The 24,191-nt window shown below is 44.3% G+C and overlaps 1 protein-coding gene and 1 long non-coding RNA gene across 2 annotated transcripts; both read right to left on the reverse strand.

The window, feature by feature from the left end:
• Positions 1–19,026: 19,026 nt before the first annotated feature.
• LOC136701514 (uncharacterized) lies at positions 19,027–19,734 on the reverse strand. The gene is made up of 3 exons (XR_010803810.1): positions 19,660–19,734; positions 19,393–19,451; positions 19,027–19,303 (listed from the first exon to the last, which is right to left on the reverse strand). It is a non-coding gene; the product is annotated as an uncharacterized lncRNA (long non-coding RNA).
• Positions 19,735–19,921: 187 nt separating this feature from the next.
• On the reverse strand, positions 19,922–22,027 carry LOC136702752 (salivary glue protein Sgs-3-like). Its single transcript, XM_066677893.1, has 3 exons — positions 21,979–22,027; positions 21,054–21,389; positions 19,922–20,352 (listed from the first exon to the last, which is right to left on the reverse strand). Exons 1-3 carry the CDS (start codon positions 22,025–22,027, stop codon positions 19,922–19,924), a joined length of 816 nt encoding a protein of 271 aa, XP_066533990.1.
• Between the last annotated feature and the right edge of the window lie 2,164 nt (positions 22,028–24,191).

Here is a 24,191-nt window from a genome sequence, read left to right on the forward strand (position 1 = left end):
AAGGTATTAGATCTCCATCACTCCAGAGAACACAGATCCACTGCTCCACAGCTCAGTGCTGGAGGGGGTTACACCCTTCTAGACAACACTTGGCATTGAGCATGGTGACTCATGTACGGCTGCTTTAAGGTCTCCCATTTAATCCCTTACTTTTCTATTGAGATGTGTGCAAGAAGTGAATGTCTGTGTCCACGGGGGGGGGGGGGGGGGGGCACCTTAACGTAGCTGGGGGTCTATGATTCAGATGGAGGCTGTGTTATGTTGTGCACACTTTTGCTAGTTTTCAGCAACGCTCTCAGTAATGACATTGCTCTCAAACAACAATGATGAAATCAACACACAACAATAGATATAGACTGAGATCAAACAGTGGCACTATTTAATTCCTCAAATGAAACCGAGAGCAGACGTCATCAACTCTGAATAAAAAGGAGCATATTCTAATAACTAATGCTGCTGGAGGAGGAGAGAGACCCCACAGCAGCTCAGGAGCCCAGAGAGTATGAGCTTTTATTACAGAATACAGTTCAAATAACATCATCAAAGGAAAAGGACCAGTTCAAACACACAGCCATGTGACTCTTTAGAAGGGACGGGGTGTGATAGGGTCATTAGGGATTAGTTGAGTCTGATGGTGGCGTACTCGGACCTCTCTCCAGAGTCAGTCACTGCGGGTGTTGTTCTGTTGTTGCTGTGGACCACAGTGGAGTAGGTCACCTGATCCTGCAAAAGAAAACACTACTGTTTATTAACACACTGCACTCGGTCACTTCAGGTCACTGCAGCAGCCTCTTCTCCTGTAGAAAGAGGAGGGACGACCCGCACTGAACCCTGACACATCCGTGTCTCCTCACTACAGAACCCTGAGTTCCAGTTCAGCCGACACCTTTGGAGGATTTGTTCTGGAAGTCCAACAAAGACCCATCAAACTCCTGAGGGGCTGTACACGGCTGAATGAGTCTAACACACACCGATACATACACTCTCAGCTGCTCTACACTGGAGTTTAACACACACCAATACACAATCTCTCAGCGGCTCTACACTGGAGTCTAACACACACTGATACAAACTCTCTCAGCAGCTCTACACTGGAGTTTAACACACACTGATACACACTCTCTCAGCAGCTCTACACTGGAGTTTAACACACACTGATACACACTCTCTCAGCAGCTCTACACTGGAGTTAACACACACACACACACACACTCACACCACACACAGACACACACAGACACACACAGACACACACACACACACACACACATCCTGGTGGTCAGTTATAGAGAGAACTGTGGAAGGGCACTTTATTTGAAAACAGAAAGATACACCACCACGACCCCCACCAACAACAACAGCCTTTATATTCCATCATGGTCATATAATAATAATAATAATAATAATAATAATAATAATAATAAAAATAATATTAATAATAATAATAATTAATAATAATACCACTGACCCACGCGCTGATGCAGCAGGTAGTGTCTCTGTCACACAGTTCCAGGGTCCTGGAGGTTGTGGGTTCAATTCCTGCTCCAGGTGACTGTCTGTCAGGAGTGTGGTGTGTTCTCCCTGTGTCTGCATGGGTTTCCTCCGGGTGCTCGGGTTTCCTCCCATGGTCCAAAAACACACGTTGGTAGGTGGATTGGTGACTCCAAAATGTCTGTAGGTGTGAGTGAGTGAGTGAATGTGTGTGTGTGTGTCACCCTGTGAAGGACTGGTGCCCCCTCCTGGGTGTGTTCCCACCTTGGACCCACCGCGACCCTGAACTACACAAGGACTTACAGACAATGAATGAATGAATTATACCAGTGTCAACATGTTAATAATTTACATCAGAATCTATACATTGATCTCCATTCCTCTGAATGATACACAGATGTTGATTGTGTCTCTGACTGAACATGGATTAACCACGCTTTATATTTAGAGACAAGCTGATGACTTTAAGATTCAGGAAGTGAAACTGTGACGAGCTCAGACCACAGCTACTTCTTAGTAGAAGTGTTCCAGAAGTTAGTAGAGTGTTCCATATTTATCTGCTTAACAGAAGAACACAACGTCTCAGACATCCCCTTCTCTATTGGTCAAGATCTGTCTTCACTTTGTACAGTGGTGTTACATCTAGTTTGCGTCTACACGACACTCCTCACAGACAGTCACCTGGAGGAAACCCACGCAGACACAGGGAGAACACACCACACTCCTCACATACATTCACCTTATGTGGGGTTGGAACCCACAACCCCAGAACCGCCCACAGTATTACATTATTCTTTTAGACGCTGTGTACTGATGGAGGCTGATGGAAAGTCACACAAGACTTTGAGTAGCTCACAGTGGCCATGTGACCTGCTGTTGTCTGCAAACACACACACACACACACACACACATCCTGCTTGTCCTCTGCAGCAGTGTGTACAGAGGTGATGATGGTGTGCTCTGTGGTGTGTTGTGGTCAGTTTGTAGATGGTGAGAGATATATTTTTTTTTCCTCTGCTTCCTCTCTGTTGTCATAGCGACAAAGCCACAGTTGTGGTTAAGAGAGATGGGGCCTGATTCTCTCTGAGTCTGTGCAGTGGACACTACTCACAGACAGAGGGGCTTATGTAGCCAGGTCACTGCTATATACTACACTACAGAGACTAAAGTTTGGTGACACCTGCTCAGTCAACATGGGGAATGAAGTAGGAGCAGACAATAAACACAGTCAGCTGTTTGTGTGCGGTTCACTGCTGAGGAAAAGCTGGAATCAAAAATGTGTTCCTCTGGAGATAAGCCCTGACCCTTGAACTAGAAACAGAGAGAAGTCCCTCTGGTGCTGTTTAAGGCCATGACACAAGATCAGAGAAAGAGAACAAGACTCTCTTTATGGGGTCAGTTTTAATGTCTTCTACTGAAACATGGCTGCTCCGGTTTCCTCCCACAGTCCAAAAACACACACTGGGAGGAGGAACAGTTTCCATAGGTGTGAGTGTGTGAGTGAATGTGTGAGTGTGTGTCACCCTGTGAAGGATTGGCGCACCCTCCAGGGTTTGTTCCCACCTTGTGTCCAGTGACTCTGGGCAGGCTCTGGACCAACTGTGACCCTGAATTGGATAAGGACTTACTTCTGTGAACATCAGTGTCCACTGATGAGGACCATTTCCAAACATTCCTACAGTGATTTTTTTTTTTTTTTGTTTCTTTGGATCCAGGTTTTCAAACGTAGTCATTATTTTAACAAGTAACAGTGCTTTTACTGAAGGATGGACTTAGACCACTCTCTACCTTCTGCATGTGTGACATAGTAGATGATGTGATAGAAAAGGAAATGAGGATGCAACAGAACACAACCCCATACCTATATTTAATGTCTGAGAAGGGCAGAGTGAGGGAGCGAGAGCGAGAGCATGAGAGACCCTTTTTCCTGTTTACTGTGTTCATTAGAGAACAGCGAAGAGTCCGGTGAAGTTCTGCTGAGAGAGTTACAGACTTTAATGTAGTTTAGTGTAGAGTAGTGTAGTTTAGTGCAGTTTAGTGTAGTGTAGTGTTGTGTGGTTTAGTGTAGTGCAGTTTAGTGTAGAGTAGTGTAGTTTAGTGCAGTTTATTGTAGTGTAGTGTTGTGTGGTTTAGTGTAGTGCAGTTTAGTGTAGCGTAGTTTAGTGTAGTTTAATGTAGTGTAGTGTAGTTTATTGTAGTGTAGTTTAGTATAGTGTAGTTTAGTGTAGTGTAGTGTACTGTAGTTTAGTGTAGTTTACTGTAGTTTAGAGTAGTGTAGTGTAGACTGGGTGAGGTCGAGTGGACAGAGCTGCACAGCTACAGTAGCAGAGTAGTATCAGGGTGGAGTTGTGGCTGTAATTGCTATAGTGTTGTTGTGACTGTGTGTAGTGAGTATGTTCTGGATCTCAGTAAGAATGCAGGTGTGTGTTTATCTGCTGTTGGTGCTCCATGTGGCTGAAGGTAAGTTCATTCTCTCTCCTACTGTAGATCCTCCAACACACAACACCACCATTTAAAGCTCACTTCAGAGTTATGTTGCAGTCTCACTCTAGATTTGGGAGTTTAAGGGTTAAAATTGAACAATGTGAATGGCTGCTTTCAAACATTTTTCAGCACCATCACAGCCCCCAGTCCACTTTCTGACACAGTCCTCTAGGCTAAAGGATTAGCATTAGCATTGCTAACAGTGCTGCAGAGTGGAGGTGTGTGTACAAAGGGGTGATGATATGTTGGGGTTCAGTTGTGTAGTTTGTGAGGAGGTGGGTCTTCAGGAGTGTTGTTGTTGCTGTGTGTAGTGACGGTGTTGTATATCTCAGATACAATGCAGCTGTGCCATTGACAGTATATTCCAATAGACCAAGTCCATGGGTGTTTCAGTGATCATACTTTTCCATTGTTTTACCTTGTTCACTGGTATGTTTCTGCAGGTTGTACACTGAAAAACTACATGCAGAAAACTGAGATTACTGCATACACTGGAGAGCATACACTGCTGCCCTGTTACTGCACTGACACCAACTATACACTTCAGGGACACTTCTGGAAAATATGGAAAATAAATGGGTTGCAATGGGAAGAAGTGTCAAGTAAGAGTGTTCGGTACAGAGACAGAGTCCAGCTATTTAACTGTCACTCTCCAGGAAATCTCTCTCTGCTCATATCACAACTAACTAAAGAGGATGGAGGAGATTACAGGTGTGAGGCTAAATGGGGTCAATACATAGATGTCAGACTCACTGTTAAAGGTAAACCCTCTCTGATCAATATCCATAATGTAATGATGATGTCAGAACTACATTTATCTTCACTGGTGTCTACAGTTGTGTTGGGGACACTCTACACACACCTTTGGTCTTTGTCTGCGCTGCTTCAGAAATGAAGTCTTTGTGAAGTGTGTAAAGTGTGTGAAGTCATTGTGTGAAGTTTCTGATTGTTGTAGCAGTAGAACAACATCAGTGCAATGTGTTAGAGTTATTAACACATCCTACAAAAATCATGTTGACATTCCAAAACGAACATCACTTCCTCAACCCTGAATTCACAATAAAGTCTTTATGCTTGTGTGACTCTGCAGGCTGTTCTCTGGAGGCAAGTGGTCAAACAAGTTTTATCACAGCGTATGAAGGAGAGTCTGTCTTGCTACCCTGTTACTGCACTGAACTACGAGCCAAACCTAGGAATATAAATTGGAATTTTGTGAAAGACTCATGGGAAATAGTTCCCAATAAGAAAATTGAGTACCAAGGGAAATTCCAGGTGGTCAACTCTCATTCTCCAGGAAATCTCTCTCTGCTCATATCACACCTGACTGAAGAGGATGGAGGATGGTACAGATGTGATGCTGGAGGAAGTGGACACAGAGTCATCAGTCTCACTGTCGAAGGTAAAACAGTGTGAATGTGTTGTGATGCAGGTAGAGGACCATCTTCATAAGGTAGTGCTGGTCTTTACCAGTGACCAGTCCTGAGGTCATCAGTGTGTGATGAATTATTGAGTGTGGATCAGTTGTAGAATTAATGTAGTTGTGTAAAATGTTTGGGATTCTGGAAGTTTCCAGTGTAGTTCCAGCACAGTGCTCATCTCTACAACATTCATCATGGACTCTTCTCTCCTCGCAGGGATCCCACCTCCAACACCGAGTTCAACACTTGATCAAATCATTCCCACATCTGCAGCTGAACCTTCCTCCACAGTTTCCTCCCAAAAAGGTAAAAGCTAATTCCAGGCCCAGATTTCACATTTCTGTAATTACCGTTTCACAGCGAATGTGCTGCTCCTTTTAGAAATGTGTGGGGTGTGTGTCGGAGACACATTTTTCTAAAGCGTTGTTAAGACTGAGGATAGTTTTTAATGTTTTGCTCCATGATCTTTGTGTAAGTCAGTGAATGATGTTCTTATTGCAGAGTCTCCACCGTCACTGCCCTTCGTCCCCTTTGCCCTGGTCACGGTGGTCTTTCTCCACATTGTTGTAGCGGTGGTCTACTGCACCAAGAGAAGCAAAGGTATGACCTACTCATTAAACCACCACAATTTTGTTTATGATTCTGTGTGTGTGTGTGTATTTACTCTATGCTTTTGTTCATCTCCAATTCAGCACCAGATTCCTCCCCCGTTTACTACAACACTGTGGATGGAGAAGGAGCAGTGAGTCTTTAGTGGAGAAGAAAAACAGAGTCAGAGGAGCACATAAACATCTAATCAAACTATCACCTTGTGCCATCTTTCTTTCTCTCACAGTCAAACTCCAACACGGTCTCACCCCTATTTGTGATATAGCCACATATATTCGTGACATAGTTGCATATTTTCAACATTTTATGCAACAATATTACAGTCATAAGCGTATGAGCAATGACCATACAAACACTATGTGACAGTAACACAAAAACTCTTCCTCATTACAGGCGTCATTACTCATAACAAAGAAAAAGGCATAATGCGAATTACATAACATAGGTTCTTATTCTGGCGGCACAGTGGAGCTGCAGGTAGGGTTGCAGTCACACAGCTCCAGGGACCTGGAGGTTGTGGGTTAGATTCCCGCTCCGGGTGACTGTCTGTGAGGAGTTGGTGTGTTCTCCCTGTGTCCACGTGGGTTTCCTCCGGGTGCTCCGGTTTCCTCCCACAGTCCAAAAACAAACGTTAGAAGGTGGATTGGCGACTCAAAAGTGTCCGAGTGTGTGAGTGAATGTGTGTGTGTGTGTGTGTTTGTGTGTGTGTGTGTGTGTCTCTGTGTTGCTCTGTGAAGGACTGGCGGCCCCCTCCAGGGTGTAATCCTGCCTTGCGCCCAATGATTCCAGGTAGGCTCTGGACCCACCGTGACCCTGAATTGGATAAGCGGTTACAGATAATGAATGAAAAAAAAAAAAAAGGTTCTTATTCCAACAAAGGCATAAAGTATTTTATTATTAAAAAATTTCTCCTAAGCAATGCTTATTATTGGTGTCCTACTTCAGCTTAAACTCAAACAAGAACATTTATTAACCCTATTTTGACAAATTTTCAAAAGGTTAATACTAAAAAACATCGATATTTTAGCAAATAATGAATTAGTAATGTTGTATTTTTCGTAAATAAAAATAAGACTGTGGTATTAATGGATGATAATGACGCCTTAATGAGAAGAAGTTTCCGTGTTACTGTCACATAACACGGGGCACGGATATGACGATTTGTATGGTAATTACCCATACACGTATGATTGTGATATTGTCACATAAAATGTCAAAAATATGAGACTATGTCACAAATTGCAGTCCACTATATATTTGACTATATCACAAATAGTTGTGAGACCGGGTTGCAAAATCAAAACAAAAAACTTAAAACACATTTTAATTTTAATGTAAATTTATTGTATGTAGTGTTAGTTGATGTGGTCAGTCTACATCAGCGTTCTAATTATGATTATTCTAATTATCTAATTATAGTGTTTTCTCTCGTCTCTCAGCTGCACTTATTTTATTATAAGTTTAAACATATTTTACTATCCATTAAATGTTTTTAAATTGTGTTTATATTTCTTATGGTTTTAACATAATTAGCTTCTTAAAGGAATCCGGATTGTGCTGTGTTTGTCATTGAGTGTTCATATTGTTTCATTAATAAATAAATATCACCCTCTGTGTGTGTCTGTGCTTCTGTTTATAGATACAGGACACTTTCTCTCTAAAAAGACTCTCTTACTTTTTCAAATGCTGTGAATCTAAATGTAAATCACCCTTCTGTGTCTGAGAAATGAGGTCTGTGTCCTGCCCTTTGTTGTTGATCTGATTTAAATGACATAGTCAGATCATATAGACAGATATCCACCATACACTCAACTCAGCCCCCCAGTCCACACAGCCCTCCAGGCTAAAGGATTAGCATTAGCATTGCTAACGGTGCTGCAGAGTGGAGGTGTGTACACAGAGGGGTGATGAGGTGATAACTCAGTGCTTTGTGGTGTGTTCTGGTCAGTTTGCTGATGGTCAGAGAGAGCACTATCTTGGGCCTCTGCTTCCTCTCTGTTGTCACAGCAACAAGGCCACAGTTGTGGTTAAGAGAGATGGGGCCTGTTTCTCTCTGAGTCTGCGCAGTGTACACTACTCACAGACAGTGGGGCTTATGTTGCCAGGTCACTGCTATATACTACACTACAGAGACTAAAGTTTGGGGACACCTGCTCAGTCAACATGGGGAATGTTCCTCTTTGGTGCAGAATGAGCCTCTACTCTTCTGAGAAAGCTTTACACTAGACATTTCTGTGAGGTTTTGATGGCATTTAGCCATGACAGAGGTCAGGTAGAGGCTCACCCTCAAGGGATTAACATCGGTCTAATTTATAACAGTGACACTGGGGAGCGACATGTCCAGACCATTTTTAGAAATGTGTCATTTTGCCTCGAACACACTGATGTTTTTGTGTTGTCATAGAATCTGAGTAAACAATCTTACTTCTCTGCTGCCAGTTAATTAATTTAACAAATTATTTGCAGCACTACACATATGAATTTATTGTCCTTCATTAAAACCACTGGTTTACCGCAACCAGTTTTCACCTCTACCAACCAGTTTGAGGTGCTCAGCTCCTGGCCCTCACCTGCACCGGGACCGAGAGCTAAACAGGGCTGTGTTCTTATTATTGGCGACTCTATAGTCAGACATTTAAGAGTCTCAGGCACTAAAAGTAACACTACTGTTTCCTGTCTTCTAGGTACTCGAGTCCTGGATGTTGCCAGGTGACTTTCCTCAGCGCTGCGGCAGCCTGAGGACTCTGGCACCGTCGTTCTCCATGTGGGAATGAACAACACTTCTGCCCGCCGCAGCGGGGTCCGGAAGGAGCACTACCATTCGCTTCTGGATACCGCTCGGAAGAAGATGGACGCCAGGATTGTTGTCTCCGGCCCCCTACCCACCTACATACGAGGATATGAGGCATACAGCAGGCTCTTTGCACTCCACTCCTGGCTGCAGGTTTGTTGTGGCACTGTCGGCATGGACTAAGTCGACCACTGGGAGTGTTTCGGGAACGTCCTGCCCTCTAGCACCGGGATGGGCTTCACCCTAGTCGTCTAGGTTCTGCAGTTCTCTCTGGGAACATTAAGGACGTTCTACACCAGGCTTGACTAATCCCACCCACCAGCGCAAACCAGGCAAGTAGATTACACAGCGAACAGGTAAGTGATTTTAAGGATACACTTACAGATAATGGCTATTTTTTTGCCCATAGTAAGAGTGTATCTACAAAAGCTTGCTCTAAGAAATATAAACATTTGTTACAGTATCAAGACTGTGTCTGTCCCCCGAATCAAACTTAAACCCAGAAAATATCAAACAGCATGCCCCAATAACCTAATCACTATTAAACCATCAGAAACAGAGCGTAGTATCATTTCCTCAGACCTAAAGTTTGGCCTACTCAATATAAGAGCACTTAAGGCTAAAGCAGTCATTATAAATGAAATAATAATGGATCAGAAATTTGATGTTTATGCCTTAGTGATCCCTCCCTGGATCACCACCTTAACATGGTGGAGGGGTTTGCGTGCCTCCTAGAGCCTAGGAGCTATGTTGTCGGGGGCAATAGCCCCTGGTAGGGTCTCCCAAGGCAAATTGGTCCTAGGTGATGGGCCAGACAAAGAGTGATACATAAATACAAGGATGAATAGGTTAAGAACAGGGACACAGCCTCCCTTGCCCAGAGTTGGGTTACTGGGGCCTCACCTTGGAGCCAGGCCTGGTGAGCCTCATTGGCGAGCACCTGGTGGCTGGACTTTCACTCATGGGATCCGGCCAGGCTCAGCCTGAAGGAGTAATAAGGGTCCACTCTCCCATGGACCCACCACCTGTTGGAGAAGTTGTAATCCGGGTCTGGTGCATTGTGGATAGTGTGGCAGCTGGGGTCGGGGGCCCTGGCGTTCTGATCCTCGGTTACTGAAACTGGCTTTTGGAACATGGAACGTAACCTCTCTGGTGGAAAAAGAGCCTGCGCTGGTGCACGAGTTTGAGAGGTACCGGCTAGATATAGTTGGGCTCACCTCGACAGTATGAGCTCTGGAAACAATCTCCTTGAGAGTGGTTGGATGCTCTCTGGAATTGCCAGGGTGAGAGGCATAAGGCAGGAGAGGGCTTACTCATAGCCCCCCGGCTTAGCGCCTGTATGTTGGGGTTTACCTCAGTGGACAAGAGAGTAATTTCTCTGCCCCTTTGGGATGGGGAAAGGGCTCTGACTGTTATTTGTGCTTGGGGACCCTAGAGGGGGTGCTGGAGAACACTTATTCTGGGGACTCCATTGTTCTGCTGGGGGACTTCAATGCTCACGTGGGTAATGACATTGAGACCTGGAGGTGCACGATTGGGAGAAATGGTCCCACTGATCTGATCCCGAGTGGTGTTCAGTTATTGGATTTTGGTGCCCATCACAGTTTGTCCATTACAAACACCATGGTCGAGCATAAGGGTGTCCACAAGTACACCTGGCATCAGGATACCCTAGGCCGCATTTTGATGATCGACTTTATAGCCGTATCATCAGACCTGTGGCCATATGTTCTGGACACTTGGGTGAAGAGAGGCGCTGAGCTTTCAACTGATCACCACCTTGGTGATTTGGATCATATGCCGGGTGAGGATGCCGGTCAGACCTGGCAGGCCCAAAATGTGTGCTGAGTGTTTGCTGGGAACATTTGGCAGAGGAACCTGCCAGAAAGATCTTCAACTCCCTCATCCTGCAGAGCTTCGATTGCATCCTGGGGAAGGCTGGTGACATTGAGTCAGAGTGGGCCATGTTCTGGACCTCCATTGTTGAGGCAGCTGAACAGAGCTGTTGCTGCAAGGTTGTTGGTGCCTGTCGGGGTGGCAATCCCCGCACTCGGTGGTGGACACCCTGGGTGAGGGGGGCTGTCAAGCTGAAGAAAGTGTCCTATCAAGCCTGGTTGGCTCGGGGGACTCCAGAGGCAGCCAACAGGTTCCGAGGAGCCAAGCGGCTCGCGGTTTCAGCTGTCACTGAGGCAAAAACTCAGATGTAGGAGGAGTTCAGTGAGAACATGGAAAACAACTTTCAACGGGGGGGCTCGTCTATCACTCGGGCTGAGGTGGCCGAGGTGGTAGGGAAACTCCTTGGTGGTAGGGCCCCAGGGGTGGATGAAGTTCGCCCCAGGTCCCTCAAGGCTCTGGATGTTGTGGGGCAGTCCTGGCTAACATGTCTTTGCAACATCACGTGTACATCAGGGGCAGTGCCTCTGGACTGGCAGACTAGGGTGGTGGTTCCCCTTTTTAAAATGGTGGATCGGAGGGTGTGTTCCAACTATAGGGGATCACACTCCTCAGCCTCCCCAGTAAGGTCTATGCGGGGGTGCTGGAGAAGAGAGTCCGACTAATAGTTGAACCTCAGATCCAAGCACAACAATGCGGATTCCGCCCCGATCATAGAACACAGGACCAGCTCTTTACCCTCGCTAGGATCCTGGAGGGTACATGGGAGTTTGCTCAACCAGTCAACATTTGTTTTGTGGATCTGGAGAAGGCATTCGACCATGTCCCTTGGGGTATTCTGTGGCGGGTGCTTGGGGAGTACTGGGTACTGGGCTCTTCGCTACGAGCCATCCAGTCCCTGTATAAACAGAGCAGGAGTCTGGTTCGTATGGCTGGCATTAAGTCCAACTGGTTTAAAGTCAGAGTTGGACACCATCAGGGCTGCCTGTTGTCACCGGTTTTGTTCATAACTTTTATGGACAGAATTTCTCGGCGTGGCCAGGTGGCAGAAGGTTTCTGGTTTGGTGGTCTCAGGATTCCATGTCTGCTTTTTGCGAATGATGTGGTCTTGTTGGCTTCATCGTGCCAGGACCAGTTTGCAGCCGAGTGTGAAGTGGTAGGAATGAGGATCAGTACCTCCAATTCCGAGTCCATGGTACTCAGTCAGAAAAGGGTCGAGTGTTCTCTCCAGGTTGGAAGTGAGATCCTGCCTCAAGTGGAGGAGTTTAAATACCTCGGGGTCTTGTTCACGAGTGAGGGAAAGATGGAGCGGGAGATTCACAGGTGGATCGGTGCAGCGTCAGCAGTAATGTGGGCTCTGTACCGGTTCGTTATGGTGAAGAGAGAGCTGAGCAGAAGAGCAAAGTTCTCAATTTACAATGCAATCTACATCCCAACCCTCACCTATGGTCACGAGCTTTGGGTAGTGACCGAAGAAACGAGATTGTGCATACAAGCGGGCTGAAATTAGTTTTCTCCACAGGGTGTCTGGACTCTCCCTTAGAGACAGGGTTAGGAGCTCGGACATCCGGGAGAAACTCGGAGTGGAGCCTCTGCTCCTCCACGTTGAGAGGAGCCAGTTGAGGTTTTTCGGGCATCTGGTTCGGATGCCTCCTGGACGCCTTCCTGGTGAGATGTTCCGGGCATGTCCAATGTGGAGGAGGCCCCGGGGCAGACCAAGAACATGCTGGAGAGATTACATGTCTCAACTGGCCTGGGAACGCCTCGGTATACCACCAGAGCTGGAGGCGGTGGCTGGGGAGAGGGAGGTCTGGGTTTCTTTGCTCCGACTACTTCCCCCGCGACCTGGACCCGGATAAGCGGTGGATAATGGATGGATGGATGGATGCCTTGGTGAAACTTGGGTCAGAAATGATGAATATTTAGCACTAAATCAAGAAACAGCTACAAGCTATAAATATGTACAGAGCCCCAGACTGACGGGCAAAGGGGGTGGATTATGTATAATTTAAAAAAATAATTAAATTATTAACCAAAAACATGGTTACAACTTTACTACCTTTGAAATTATGTACATTAACATAATTAACCCAGTCACAAATAAGAACACAATCTCCTTATTAAACAGTTATAGACCACCAGGGCCCTATTCAGAATTTATAAATGTATTTGGTGAATTAGCTGCTAATTTAGCAGTGTCCTGTGATAAATTAATAATTGTAGGAGACTTTAACATTCATTTTGAAAAAAGTGATGATCCCCTAAAAAAGGTGTTCATGTCAATCATAGATTCAGTTGGTTTCACACAAAATGTATCATGTTCTACGCATTGTCATAATCGCACACTAGACTTGGTTTTGACCCTGGGCATTAACATATATATTCTCCCTCAGTCTTCCACAGTCTCAGAACACTACCTAATTTCATATGAACTGAGTTTAGATAGGGCAGCACGGTGGCGCAGCAGGTAGAGTCGCAGTCACACAGCTCCAGGGGCCTGGAGGTTGTGGGTTAGATTCCCGCTCCGGGTGACTGTCTGTGAGGAGTTGGTATGTTCTCCCCGTGTCCGCGTGGGTTTCCTCCAGGTGGTCTGGTTTCCTCCCACAGTCCAAAAGCACACGTTGCAGGTGGATCAGCGACTCAAAAGTGTCCGTAGGTGTGAGTGAGTGAGTGAATGTGTGAGTGTGTGTGTATTGCCCTGTGAAGGACTGGCACCCCCTCCAGGGTGTATTCCCGCCTTGCGCCCAATGATTCCAGGTAGGCTCTGGACCCACCGCGACCTGGAACTGGATAAGCTGTTACAGATAATGAATGAATGAATGAGTTTAGATATTAAAAAATGTACATGCCCACATTACTATCTAAAGCGCTCAATAATGCACACTTTAAACTTACAAACAATCTGGCAGCTACTGATCCACAGATCCCAGCCATTCAATGCTCAATGGTTTTATGGACTTTTTTAACAACAAGATTGAAAATTGTAGTCAAACAATAAATGCCATATTACAAAATCAAGCCTGTCTGTCATCTGGTGTCTATGATATAGAACAAAACATAGAAGACTAGAGGACTTTGACCTACTACCACAGCTAGAATTGGTGAAAATCATCTACTCGTCAAATTGTACGACCTGCACACTTGATGCAATACCATCCATCCATCCATCCATCCATCCGTCCATTAGCTGTAACCACTTATCCAATTCAGGGTCACGGTGGGTCCAGAGCCTACGTGGAATCATTGGGCGCGAGGCGGGGATACACCCTGGAGGGGGCGCTAGTCCTTCACAGGGTAACACTCACATATTCACTCACACACTTGATGCAATAACAACAAAACTATTTAAAGAAGTATTACCAGTCATAATCAATCCCCTTTTAACAATCATAAATTCGTCCCTTAGACTGGGTTACATACCCAAAGCATTTAAACTAGCAGTTATTAAACCCCTGATCAAGAAACAGAATCTCGATCCTAGTGTACTATCCAATTACAGACCTATCTCTAACCTTCCCTTCATATCTAAGATCTTAGAAAAAAGTTGTGGCCCAACAACTTAGGTCATACTTGCATAAGAATAACATATATGACAATATTAAATCTGGTTTTACGCCACACTATAGCACCGAAACGGCTTTAGTTAAGATAACAAATGACCTTCTTCTCGCCTCTGATCGAGGCTGCGTATCCATGCTAGTTCTACTCGACCTCTGTGCAGCTTTTGATACAATTGATCATACTATTCTGCTAGAAAGATTAAAAAAAACATGGTTGGAATAACAGGAATGGCCCTATCATGGTTTAAGTCTTACCTCACAGATCGCTACCAGTTTGTAAAAGTAAATAATTTTTCTTCTATTCATACAAAAATGAGATTTGGAATTCCCCAAGGTTCCATTTTAGGACCTTTATTATTCATATTATACATGCTGCCACTTGGCAGAGGTATTAGCAGGCATGGCATTGCCTTCCACAGTTATGCAGATGACACACAGTTTTACATATCAGCCAAACCAGATGACAAACCAACACTAAAGAAAATGGAGGACTGTGTTAAAGAAGTGAAGCATTGGATGTCATATAATTTCCTTCTGCTAAACAGCGACAAAACCGAGGTTCTCCTTCTAGGTCCAAAACCTGCTATAAATAAGGTATCAGACTTAAATCATAATTTTGACTTCCCTGTTCTCCCTAGCTCATCAGCTAAAAATCTGGGTGTTATAATTGATTCAGATCTATCATTTGATCAGCATATAGGTAACATTACAAGAACAGCTTTCCTACATCTTCAGAAGCTTGCTAAGTTAAGAAATTCCTTATCCCTCCCAGATGCGGAAAAATTAGTTCACACTTTTATTACAACAAGAATAAATTATTAAAATGTACTTTTATCAGGATGCTCCAACAGAAACTTGAGTAAACTCCAGCTTATTCAAAATGCTGCAGCCAGGGTCCTCACTAAAACTAGAAAATTTGATCATATCAGCCCAGTCTTATCGGCCCTTCACTGGCTTCCAGTTAAATTCTGTATTGATTACAAAATTCTTTTACTCACGTATAAATCCCTGCATGGTCTTGCCCCTGAATACCTGCGAGACCTCATCACACACTATAAACCACCAAGATTACTCTGGCGCTGGCCTCTTACTAGTACCCAGAATTCATAAGACTTTAGCGGGGGGGGGGGGAGCTTTCTCCTACAAAGCCCCTCAGCTCTGAAACGATCTTCTAGCTAGTGTTCGGGACGCAGACACAGTCACTATGTTTAAGTCTAGGCTCAAAACACACTTGTTCAGCTTAGTCTTTGGCAACTAACCTCTTTCTAGTTTAAGGTTGTCATTTCAGGAACTGAACAACCCAGACCAGACCAGACCAGCTGCTCACCTCCATCTACTGCTGCCAGTCTCTGACCACTCACCCTGATCAACTACACTGAAGTAGAAATGGACTCAGATTAGCAACACTGACTGATTCATCCAATCTGATGCACTATTATTATGCCCCAAGATTGATGTCACTATTGTGATTATTAGTATTATTATTATTACTATTATTGTACTGTAGCATAATGACACTTAATTGGTGATAAGTAAAAATTCAATCTATAGTTTGATCCGAGGAGGATGGATCCCCTTTGTGAGTCTTGGTTCCTCCCAAGTTTCTTCCTCCAGCCTCAAGGGAGTTTTTTCCTTGCCACTGTTGCCCTCGGCCTTCTCTCATTGGGCTTTAAATCAAAGGTGCTATATTAATAAATTTGATTTTATTTGATTTGAAGAGTTACTGAGTAACACTGGGACTGTGTCACAGGGCAGGGGTATTATACACAGCAGGAAGTATTGCCTCCTCCACACACTCCTGGTAAAATCATTGTGGCAAAGTTCTGAAGAAACTTACAGCTTTTCAGAAAACACAGGTCAACATCAAACAACATAAACGCAATATTTCATTATAAAATTCATAATAATTATTTTAGATGCTGTGCACTGATGGAAGCTGATAGAGAGTCACAGTCAAGACTTTGAGTAGCTCACAGTGGTCATGTGACCTGCTGTAGTCTGCACATGCACATTTACACACACACATACACACACACACACACACACACACACACAAACACAAATACACACACATATACACACAAATCAACACATCCTGTTGGTCCTCTGCAGCAGTGTGTGTACAGGCTTTAGTTTAGTGTAGTTTAGTGTAGAGTACTGTAGTGTAGTTTAGTGTAGAGTACTGTAGTGTAGTGTACTGTAGTGTAGTGTATTTTAGTGTAATTTAGTGTAGTGTAGTGTACTGTAGTGTAGTGTATTTTAGTGTAATTTAGTGTAGTGTAGTGTAGTGTAATGTAGTTTAGTGTAGTGTACTGTAGTATAGTGTAGTGTAGTTTAGTGTAGTGTACTGTAGTATAGTGTAGTGTAGTTTAGTGTAGTGTACTGTAGTGTAGTGTAATGTAGTATAGTATAGTGTAGTTTAGTGTAGTGTACTGTAGTGTAGTGTAATGTAGTATAGTGTAGTGTAGTGTAGTGTAATTTACTGTAGTGTAGTGTAGTGTAGACTGGGTGAGGTCGAGTGTACACTTGAGGACAGAGCTGCACAGCTACAGTAGTAGAGTAGTATCAGGGTGGGGTTGTGGCTGTAACTGCTGTAGTGTTGTTGTGGCTGTGTGTAGTGAGTGTGTTCTGGATCTCAGTAAGAATGCAGGTGTGTGTTTATCTGCTGTTGGTGCTCCATGTGGCTGAAGGTAAGTTCATTCTCTCTCCTACTGTAGATCCTCCAACACACAACACCACCATTTAAAGCACACTTCAGAATTATGTTGCAGTCTCACTGTAGATTTGGGAGTTTAAGGGTTAAAACTGAACAAAGGCTGGAGTCATTTGTTTGAATCGATTCAAAACCTAAACTGATGCTGCTACATTGTCATTTTTAAAACACCTTCAAGGCACATGACTTTGTTTTAAGACAACTGTTGTTTTATTGATCGTACATTTACACATTTTTCTTCACCTTGTTGAACAATATCTACCTTAAGAATGTTTGCTTTTTATAGTAAAATGAACATGTACATTACATTTAAATGACCAAGTACATCATTATGTACAAAATAGGAAAGTCACATGATGACCGGCTGATCAATAATGGCCTTTTTATAAAATTCTATAAGTTCAGAGGTGTTTAAAGATGAAGAACATTCACTGCTGTGTTTCTGCAGGATGCACACTGGAAAACCACAGGCAGAGAACAGAGATTACTGCATACACTAGAGAGTCAGTACTGCTGCCCTGTTACTGCACTGACACCAACTCTACACCTGAGACATTCACCTGGAGGAAACACAATCCAAGCAGAAACCATTGGAAATATATATTCAATTTAAATCATTCTCTTAGACGCTGTGCACTGATGGAGGCTGATGGGAGTCTCAGTCTAGGCCTTGAGTAGCCCACAGTGGTCATGTGACCTGCTTTAACACTCTGTCACACACACACACACACACACACACACACACACACACACACACACACACACTTCCTGTTGAGCCTCTGCAGCAGTGTGTTTCCTCATTGACTTCCTCTTATTGGACTCTCTTCAGCACACTGGTGGGGGATGGGGGGTAAACACAGATCAGCCATAACATTAAAACCACCTCCTTGTTTCTACACTCACTGTCCACTTTATCAGCTCCACTGACCACACAGGAGCACTTTGTAGTTCTACAATCACAGACTGTAGTCCAGCTGTGGCTCTGCATACTTTGCCAGCCCCCTTTCCCCCTGTCACAGAGGTGGTGATGAGGTGATGACTCAGTGCTCTGTGGTGTGTTGTGGTCAGTTTGCCGTGAGAGAGGTCAGGTACCGACTCAGGCCTAAGGTATTAGATCTCCATCACTCCAGAGAACACAGTTCCACTGCTCCACAGCTCAGTGCTGGAGGGGATTACACCCTTTTAGGCAACACTTGGCATTGAGCATGGTGACTCTAGATCATGTACGGCTGCTTTAAGGTCTCCCATTTAATCCCATACTTTTCTATTGAGATGTGTGCAAGAAGTGAATGTCTGTGTCCACAGAGGGGGGGGGGGAGGGCACCTTAACGTAGCTGGGGGTCTATGATTCAGATGGAGGCTGTGTTATGCTGTGCACATTGTTGCTAGCTTTCAGCAACACTCTCAGTAATGACATTGCTCTCAAACAACAATGATGAAATCAACACAGAGCAGGACGTTAGTGGACCACACCTTAATGTCGACACCACAAAGAAGAATGTGCACCGTGACAACACTCACCACTTCCTCACTGGTGCTCCACGAATTCACAGCTCAGAGAAACCCACACTGATGAAGCTGAGAAGGTCTTAAGGGTCTTCAGACCACAGCTGCTCCTGGTTTTAATACAATATCAACAAGTACAACATTCATATAGGTTCTGTCCAGATGTTTTACAGATGATGTTTTACAGACTAGATGATGAAATGAGTGCCATGGCTTATCTGTCGTCTCAGAACTCCATTTCCCAGAATTCACAGCTCTAAACTACAGTGATCATCATATAATTAGTATAAAGTGAAGACCTACACACACCCAAATGTAATTGAATTTTCCTTCACTTTAACCATTAAAATGAGATACACACAGATGGAATATTCACAATGAATAATGTTTATTTATTATATATCAGTGCAGTTGATAAAGCTAATACAGGGTAAATATAAAACAGAGCGTTAGAAAATATAAAAGCTATAGATATAGACTGAGATCAAACAGTGGCACTATTTAATTCCTCAAATGAAACCAAGAGCAGACGTCATCAACTCTGAATAAAAAGGAGCATATTCTAATAACTAATGCTGCTGGAGGAGGAGAGAGACCCCACAGCAGCTCAGGAGCCCCGAGAGTATGAGCTTTTATTACAGAATACAGTCCAAATAACATCATCAAAGGAAAAGGACCAGTTCAAACACACAGCCATGTGACTCTTTAGAAGGGACGGGGTGTGATAGGGTCATTAGGGATTAGTTGAGTCTGATGGTGGCGTACTCGGACCTCTCTCTAGAGTCAGTCACTGCGGTGGTTTTTCCTGTGGACTCACAGTGGAGTAGGTCACCTGATCCTGCAAAAGAAAACACTACTGTTTATTAACACACTGCATGTAATGTGGTGTGAAGGTATATAATGAGATGATGTGATGTTTAAACTCACCGCTGTGTCCTGCTCTCTCTTTCTCCCTCTCTGCTCTCCACTCTGACCTCCACACTGTCCTGCACAAATAAACCAGGGAGGCAGGTGTTTCACACATCTCAGAGTGTGTGTGTGTGTGTGTGTGTGTGTGTGTGTGTGTGTGTGTGTGTGTGTGTGTGTGTGAGAGAGAGAGACCGTGTGTGTCTCTGCGTCTGTGTGTGTGAGTGTGTATTTGTGTGTGTGTGTGTGTGTGACTGTGTGTGTGTGTGTGTGACTGTGTGTGTGTACCTCTATATCTCCAATAGATGGCTCCTCCAAGTCCCAACAGAAGAAGTGGGACAGGAATAAAGATGAGGAAATACATGCTTTGAAGTTCAGCACCTGGACATGTGTGTGTGACATGTAGAGAGAGAGAGAGAGAGAGAGAGAGAGAGAGAGAGAGAGAGAGAGAGAATAACAATAACACAGTGTTATAAACTCTGTAAAGTACAGTATATTTACAGAAGGTTTTAAAGAATGTTTCAAAGGTGTTTTTAAAAACTCCCAGTGGTTAATTCTTACGCTCAGCTGGAGTCACTGCTTCGTGTTCAGCAGGAGTTTGAGACGACGCTGTGGATGAAGTGCTCAGACTCAGTGAGACCTTCACCACTGCAGTCGATGAAGGAGTTGTAGTTGGGGCAGTTGTAGTTGTAGTTGGGGCAGTTGTAGTTGGGCCATTTGTAGGTGTAGTTGGGGCAGTTGCAGTTGTAGTTGTAGTTGGGGCAGTTGCAGTTGTAGTTGGGACAGTTGTAGTTGTAGTTGGGGCAGTTGCAGTTGTAGTTGTAGTTGGGGCAGTTGTAGTTGTAGTTGGGGCAGTTGTAGTTGTAGTTGGGGCAGTTGCAGTTGTAGTTGGGGCAGTTGCAGTTGTAGTTGTAGTTGGGGCAGTTGTAGTTGTAGTTGGGGTAGTTGTAGTTGGGGCAGTTGTAGTTGTAGATGTGAGGCCTGTAGAGAGAGAAAGGTGTGATTGTGAGAGCAGGAACTGGGCATTAAGCTCTTCATTAAGGACAGAGTTATGATAAATCACGCTGTTCACTAACAACACCATGACCTTCTTTAACTCAGTGCAGTGTCACAAATCCACCCCGTGTTTTACCTCTTTCTCTGATCATTAACATCTGGAAAAGCATCGCTGAGTAAACCATCAACAACAGCTAAAGATCATTCAAAACTGAGGAAAGGGTTAAATTCCAAACACCATCCACATCAGAACAATCAGCAGGACCCCCCTCTAACAAACCAGTGAGAGAGCACCCAGCTCCAAACTCCACCCACAATAACACCACCATCATCATCACATTCACAACAATTCTAACCACTGCTCTCCACCTAAGAGTCCTCCACCTCCACCACTTTGCTCCGCCCACTGATTAAAGGACAGCAGAGTGGACATTATTTAACTGTCTCTCTCCAACAAAGAGCTCAGTAGAAAGCTTTGAGTCTGTAAGAGAATCATCACAGCGTCTCCTCACTACAGAACCCTGAGTTCCAGTTCAGCCAACACCTTGGGAGGATTTGTTCTGGAAGTCCAACACAGACCCATCAAACTCCTGAGGGGCTCTACACGGCTGAATGAGATCAGTGCTGCAGCACAACACACACACAAACAGAGAGAAAGAGAGAGAGAGAGAGGATGAATGGGTTACCTGGAGGAGTCTGAACACTGAGTCTGATGATGATGCGATCTTCTTCACTGTCACAGGTGTACTGTCCTCCATCCTCTTCAGTCAGGTGTGATATGAGCAGAGAGAGATTTCCTGGAGAGTGAGAGTTAAACAGCTGGACTCTGTCTCTGTACTGACCGCTCTCATTAGACACCTCCTCCCATTCAGATGTTTTCATGTTGTCTTTCTTCCAGGTGAGTTTCTCAGGTGTGGTGCTGAGGTCAGTGCAGTAACAGGGCAGCAGGACTGACCCTCCTAGATACGCTGAGATGTGTCTAGGGTCTTTTATTTCTCTACGAGTGTAGACCAGTGTACAACCTGCAGAGACACAGAGCAGTGAAATAAGTTGAGCTTGTTGCTGATTTAGTGAAGAGACTTTGTTGAGGAACATGAACACAACAACAGTTCAGAATGAGCCCTTTCTGATTGAACTTCTGATTCTAAATAAATAAAGTAACGTATGATTTGTAGATGGAGCATGTGCTGAGTTCCGTTATTAGAGTTAACCTTCGAATCATAGTCAGGACCAGAAGGGGTCAGAACACGGTCAGTCAAACACACAGCAGGGAACCTGTCTCCTCCAACAATCGAACCTGGATGTCTTTTTAATCTCTTAATGACGGGTAATAACTGGACATTCGTTTCCTGTGGTGAAACTCCTCAGGTGTCTTAGTCAGATCACTTTTATACTAATGCTCATTTCCTCTGTTTATAACCACAATGTCCGCTCATTGCCCAAAGTAACTGCTCACTCTTTAGGCCACGTGTTAAAGATGAAGATGTCTGACCAAAGTGTCTGAATAATGTTAAATAATGTGAACTCTGACTGTGGTAAAGATGAAGAAGCAGTTTTGATGAGGAACATTACACATTTACATTATAATAACTAAATAACTGTCTCACTCACCTTCAGAGCCCTGAGGTCCAGTGAAGAGAAGATAAAATATCAGCAACATTGTCCCTAGTAAAACAGCACTGGGTTCCAGCACAGTGACCACTCCACACTCTCTACACACACTGTTTACACACACACACACACACACACACACACACACACACACACAGTATAATGTCCACCAGCACCGAGCATCTGCATGAGACTGGACTTTACCCAACGTTTTCATCAGCAGCTGAGTGAGAAATCAGTCCACACCCAGCTGATAAGGAACTGTCAGAGTCATGAGAACACTCACTACTTCCGCTTTTGCGGCTCCTATTTTATGTCTTGGCAGATGAAGCCACACTGTCAGAAGGTGAATGTGGTCAGTGTTTATTGCCCAGGGGAGAGTGTGGAACCTGCATCTAGCTTTGATTAGGAGAGAACTGACTGTAGGAACAAGGACGAAGACATGAGACATTCACCCATCTGTCTACATCAGAATAAACCCCCACTGTGACCCAAACCCATGGAGATGAGATGGAGGTGGCTGCTAAAGTCTTTCTGGTCACGCAGCAGGAGGCAGAGCTGGAGCTGGGCTGCACAGACTGAGGAGGGGCTTCTCACTATATCAGAACCTGTCAGTCACATTACAACATGGATGTGAGACGTGGATGACCTTGGACCGAACTGCCCCTGTTTCCCATGTCCTCCTTCAAAAGGGCAGCAAACAACTCCCACTGTAACATACCCCCAGACTTTACACAAAAGAATTGTTATTTCTCAGTATATTCCAGTTTTACATAAAATAAATAAAGACAATGGAGACACTAGACTGGTGAGAGAGTGAAGGCTTTTATTTACTGATGGAACATGTCATTCATTGTGAAGCATAATATATAACAAGTGATAAGGATGGAAACTGGACATTGTTTTGAGATTATTAAAAGGTGAAGAAAGCTTTGACAGCATCACACGACTTTAGTAAACTATGAGACACAAAAATAAGCCACACAGCCTCATCTGTGGAGCATTCAATAAACATTAACTCTACAGCATGTAAATATTTAAGACCACAGCAGAGCTGCACAACTCCATTACTCCAGACTGACCACTCCATCCCTTCTGGAGTGGACTCAGACCGGACCTGGTGGAGACAGACAATAACTGAAACCTGACCACCTCATAAGACGTGTAGACGGTTGCCCACAGCAGGACTGAAGCTGGTGCCTTTCTTTCTCTTGGTGTCAGATCACAACCTCCACCATTTGCAGAAAGACCAGTGACCACAGCAAAGGCTCTGTAATGAAAAGTGGATCAGAGAGATATCCTCTGTTTAAACCAAGGCTGAAACTGTCTGAGAGGTCACTATAGAAACAGCAGTCACTCTGAGGGATTTGAACTGAGGACTTTGTTACGAGACAGGAGTCCTACAGGATGAGCTGCTGTGTACCAGGAAAGAGGAACCCAAGAGCAGAGCAATATAGTTAATTTAAGGCAATACAGACATCAGCAGGATTCAGTCTCAGCTGAACACAAGCTCTAACCCAGAGTCACTGGGCGCTGTGAAGGAGGACCCAGAAACAGAGACAACACTCAAACGACCTGAAAACAGGTGGAGAAATAAAGACCACTACAAAACCCACCCATATTAGTGAAAGTTTGAACAGGAAAGAGAACAGAGGCCCCCAGGGGAAACAGTCTGTCTCCTTAGTGACTGAGACCAATCAATAACTAAAAAGTGTTTCTCTGAACACAAGAAGAGAATAAAACAGAGAGTCCTGGGAGACTCAGGGGACAGAGGAAGGGTGAGAGGATTCGAGAAAACCTGAGACGACTGGAAAAGAAACAGAACAAGAGGGAGTGTGAAATCTCCTGACCTGGCTGTATCTGTAGCCCACCTGAGACAAACGAGCCAGCAGAAAGGGTTGGTCGTGCAGGTTTATATATCCCCAGCTCCTGGTGTAGGGGGGTTACACTGATTGTCTCTGGTGGTGCACTAGACTCCTCCCTGTGGCCGGGGCAGGAACAGCAACAGAGCAAACCCTTTACAATCAGAATCAGAATCAGAAATACTTTATTGATCCCAGGGGGAAATTGCAATTATTACAGTAGCAACCAGTTGTAAAAGAATAAACACTCTAATAAAAAAATTAACACAAAAGGAAATTTACAATATGTACACATCTATAATAATAAATACAGATATACTGTATACAGCAGTAAGAATATTGCACATTTGA

The sequence above is a fragment of the Hoplias malabaricus genome, chromosome 7 (assembly GCF_029633855.1).
Source record: "Hoplias malabaricus isolate fHopMal1 chromosome 7, fHopMal1.hap1, whole genome shotgun sequence".
In the NCBI taxonomy this organism is placed as follows: Eukaryota; Metazoa; Chordata; class Actinopteri; order Characiformes; family Erythrinidae; genus Hoplias; species Hoplias malabaricus.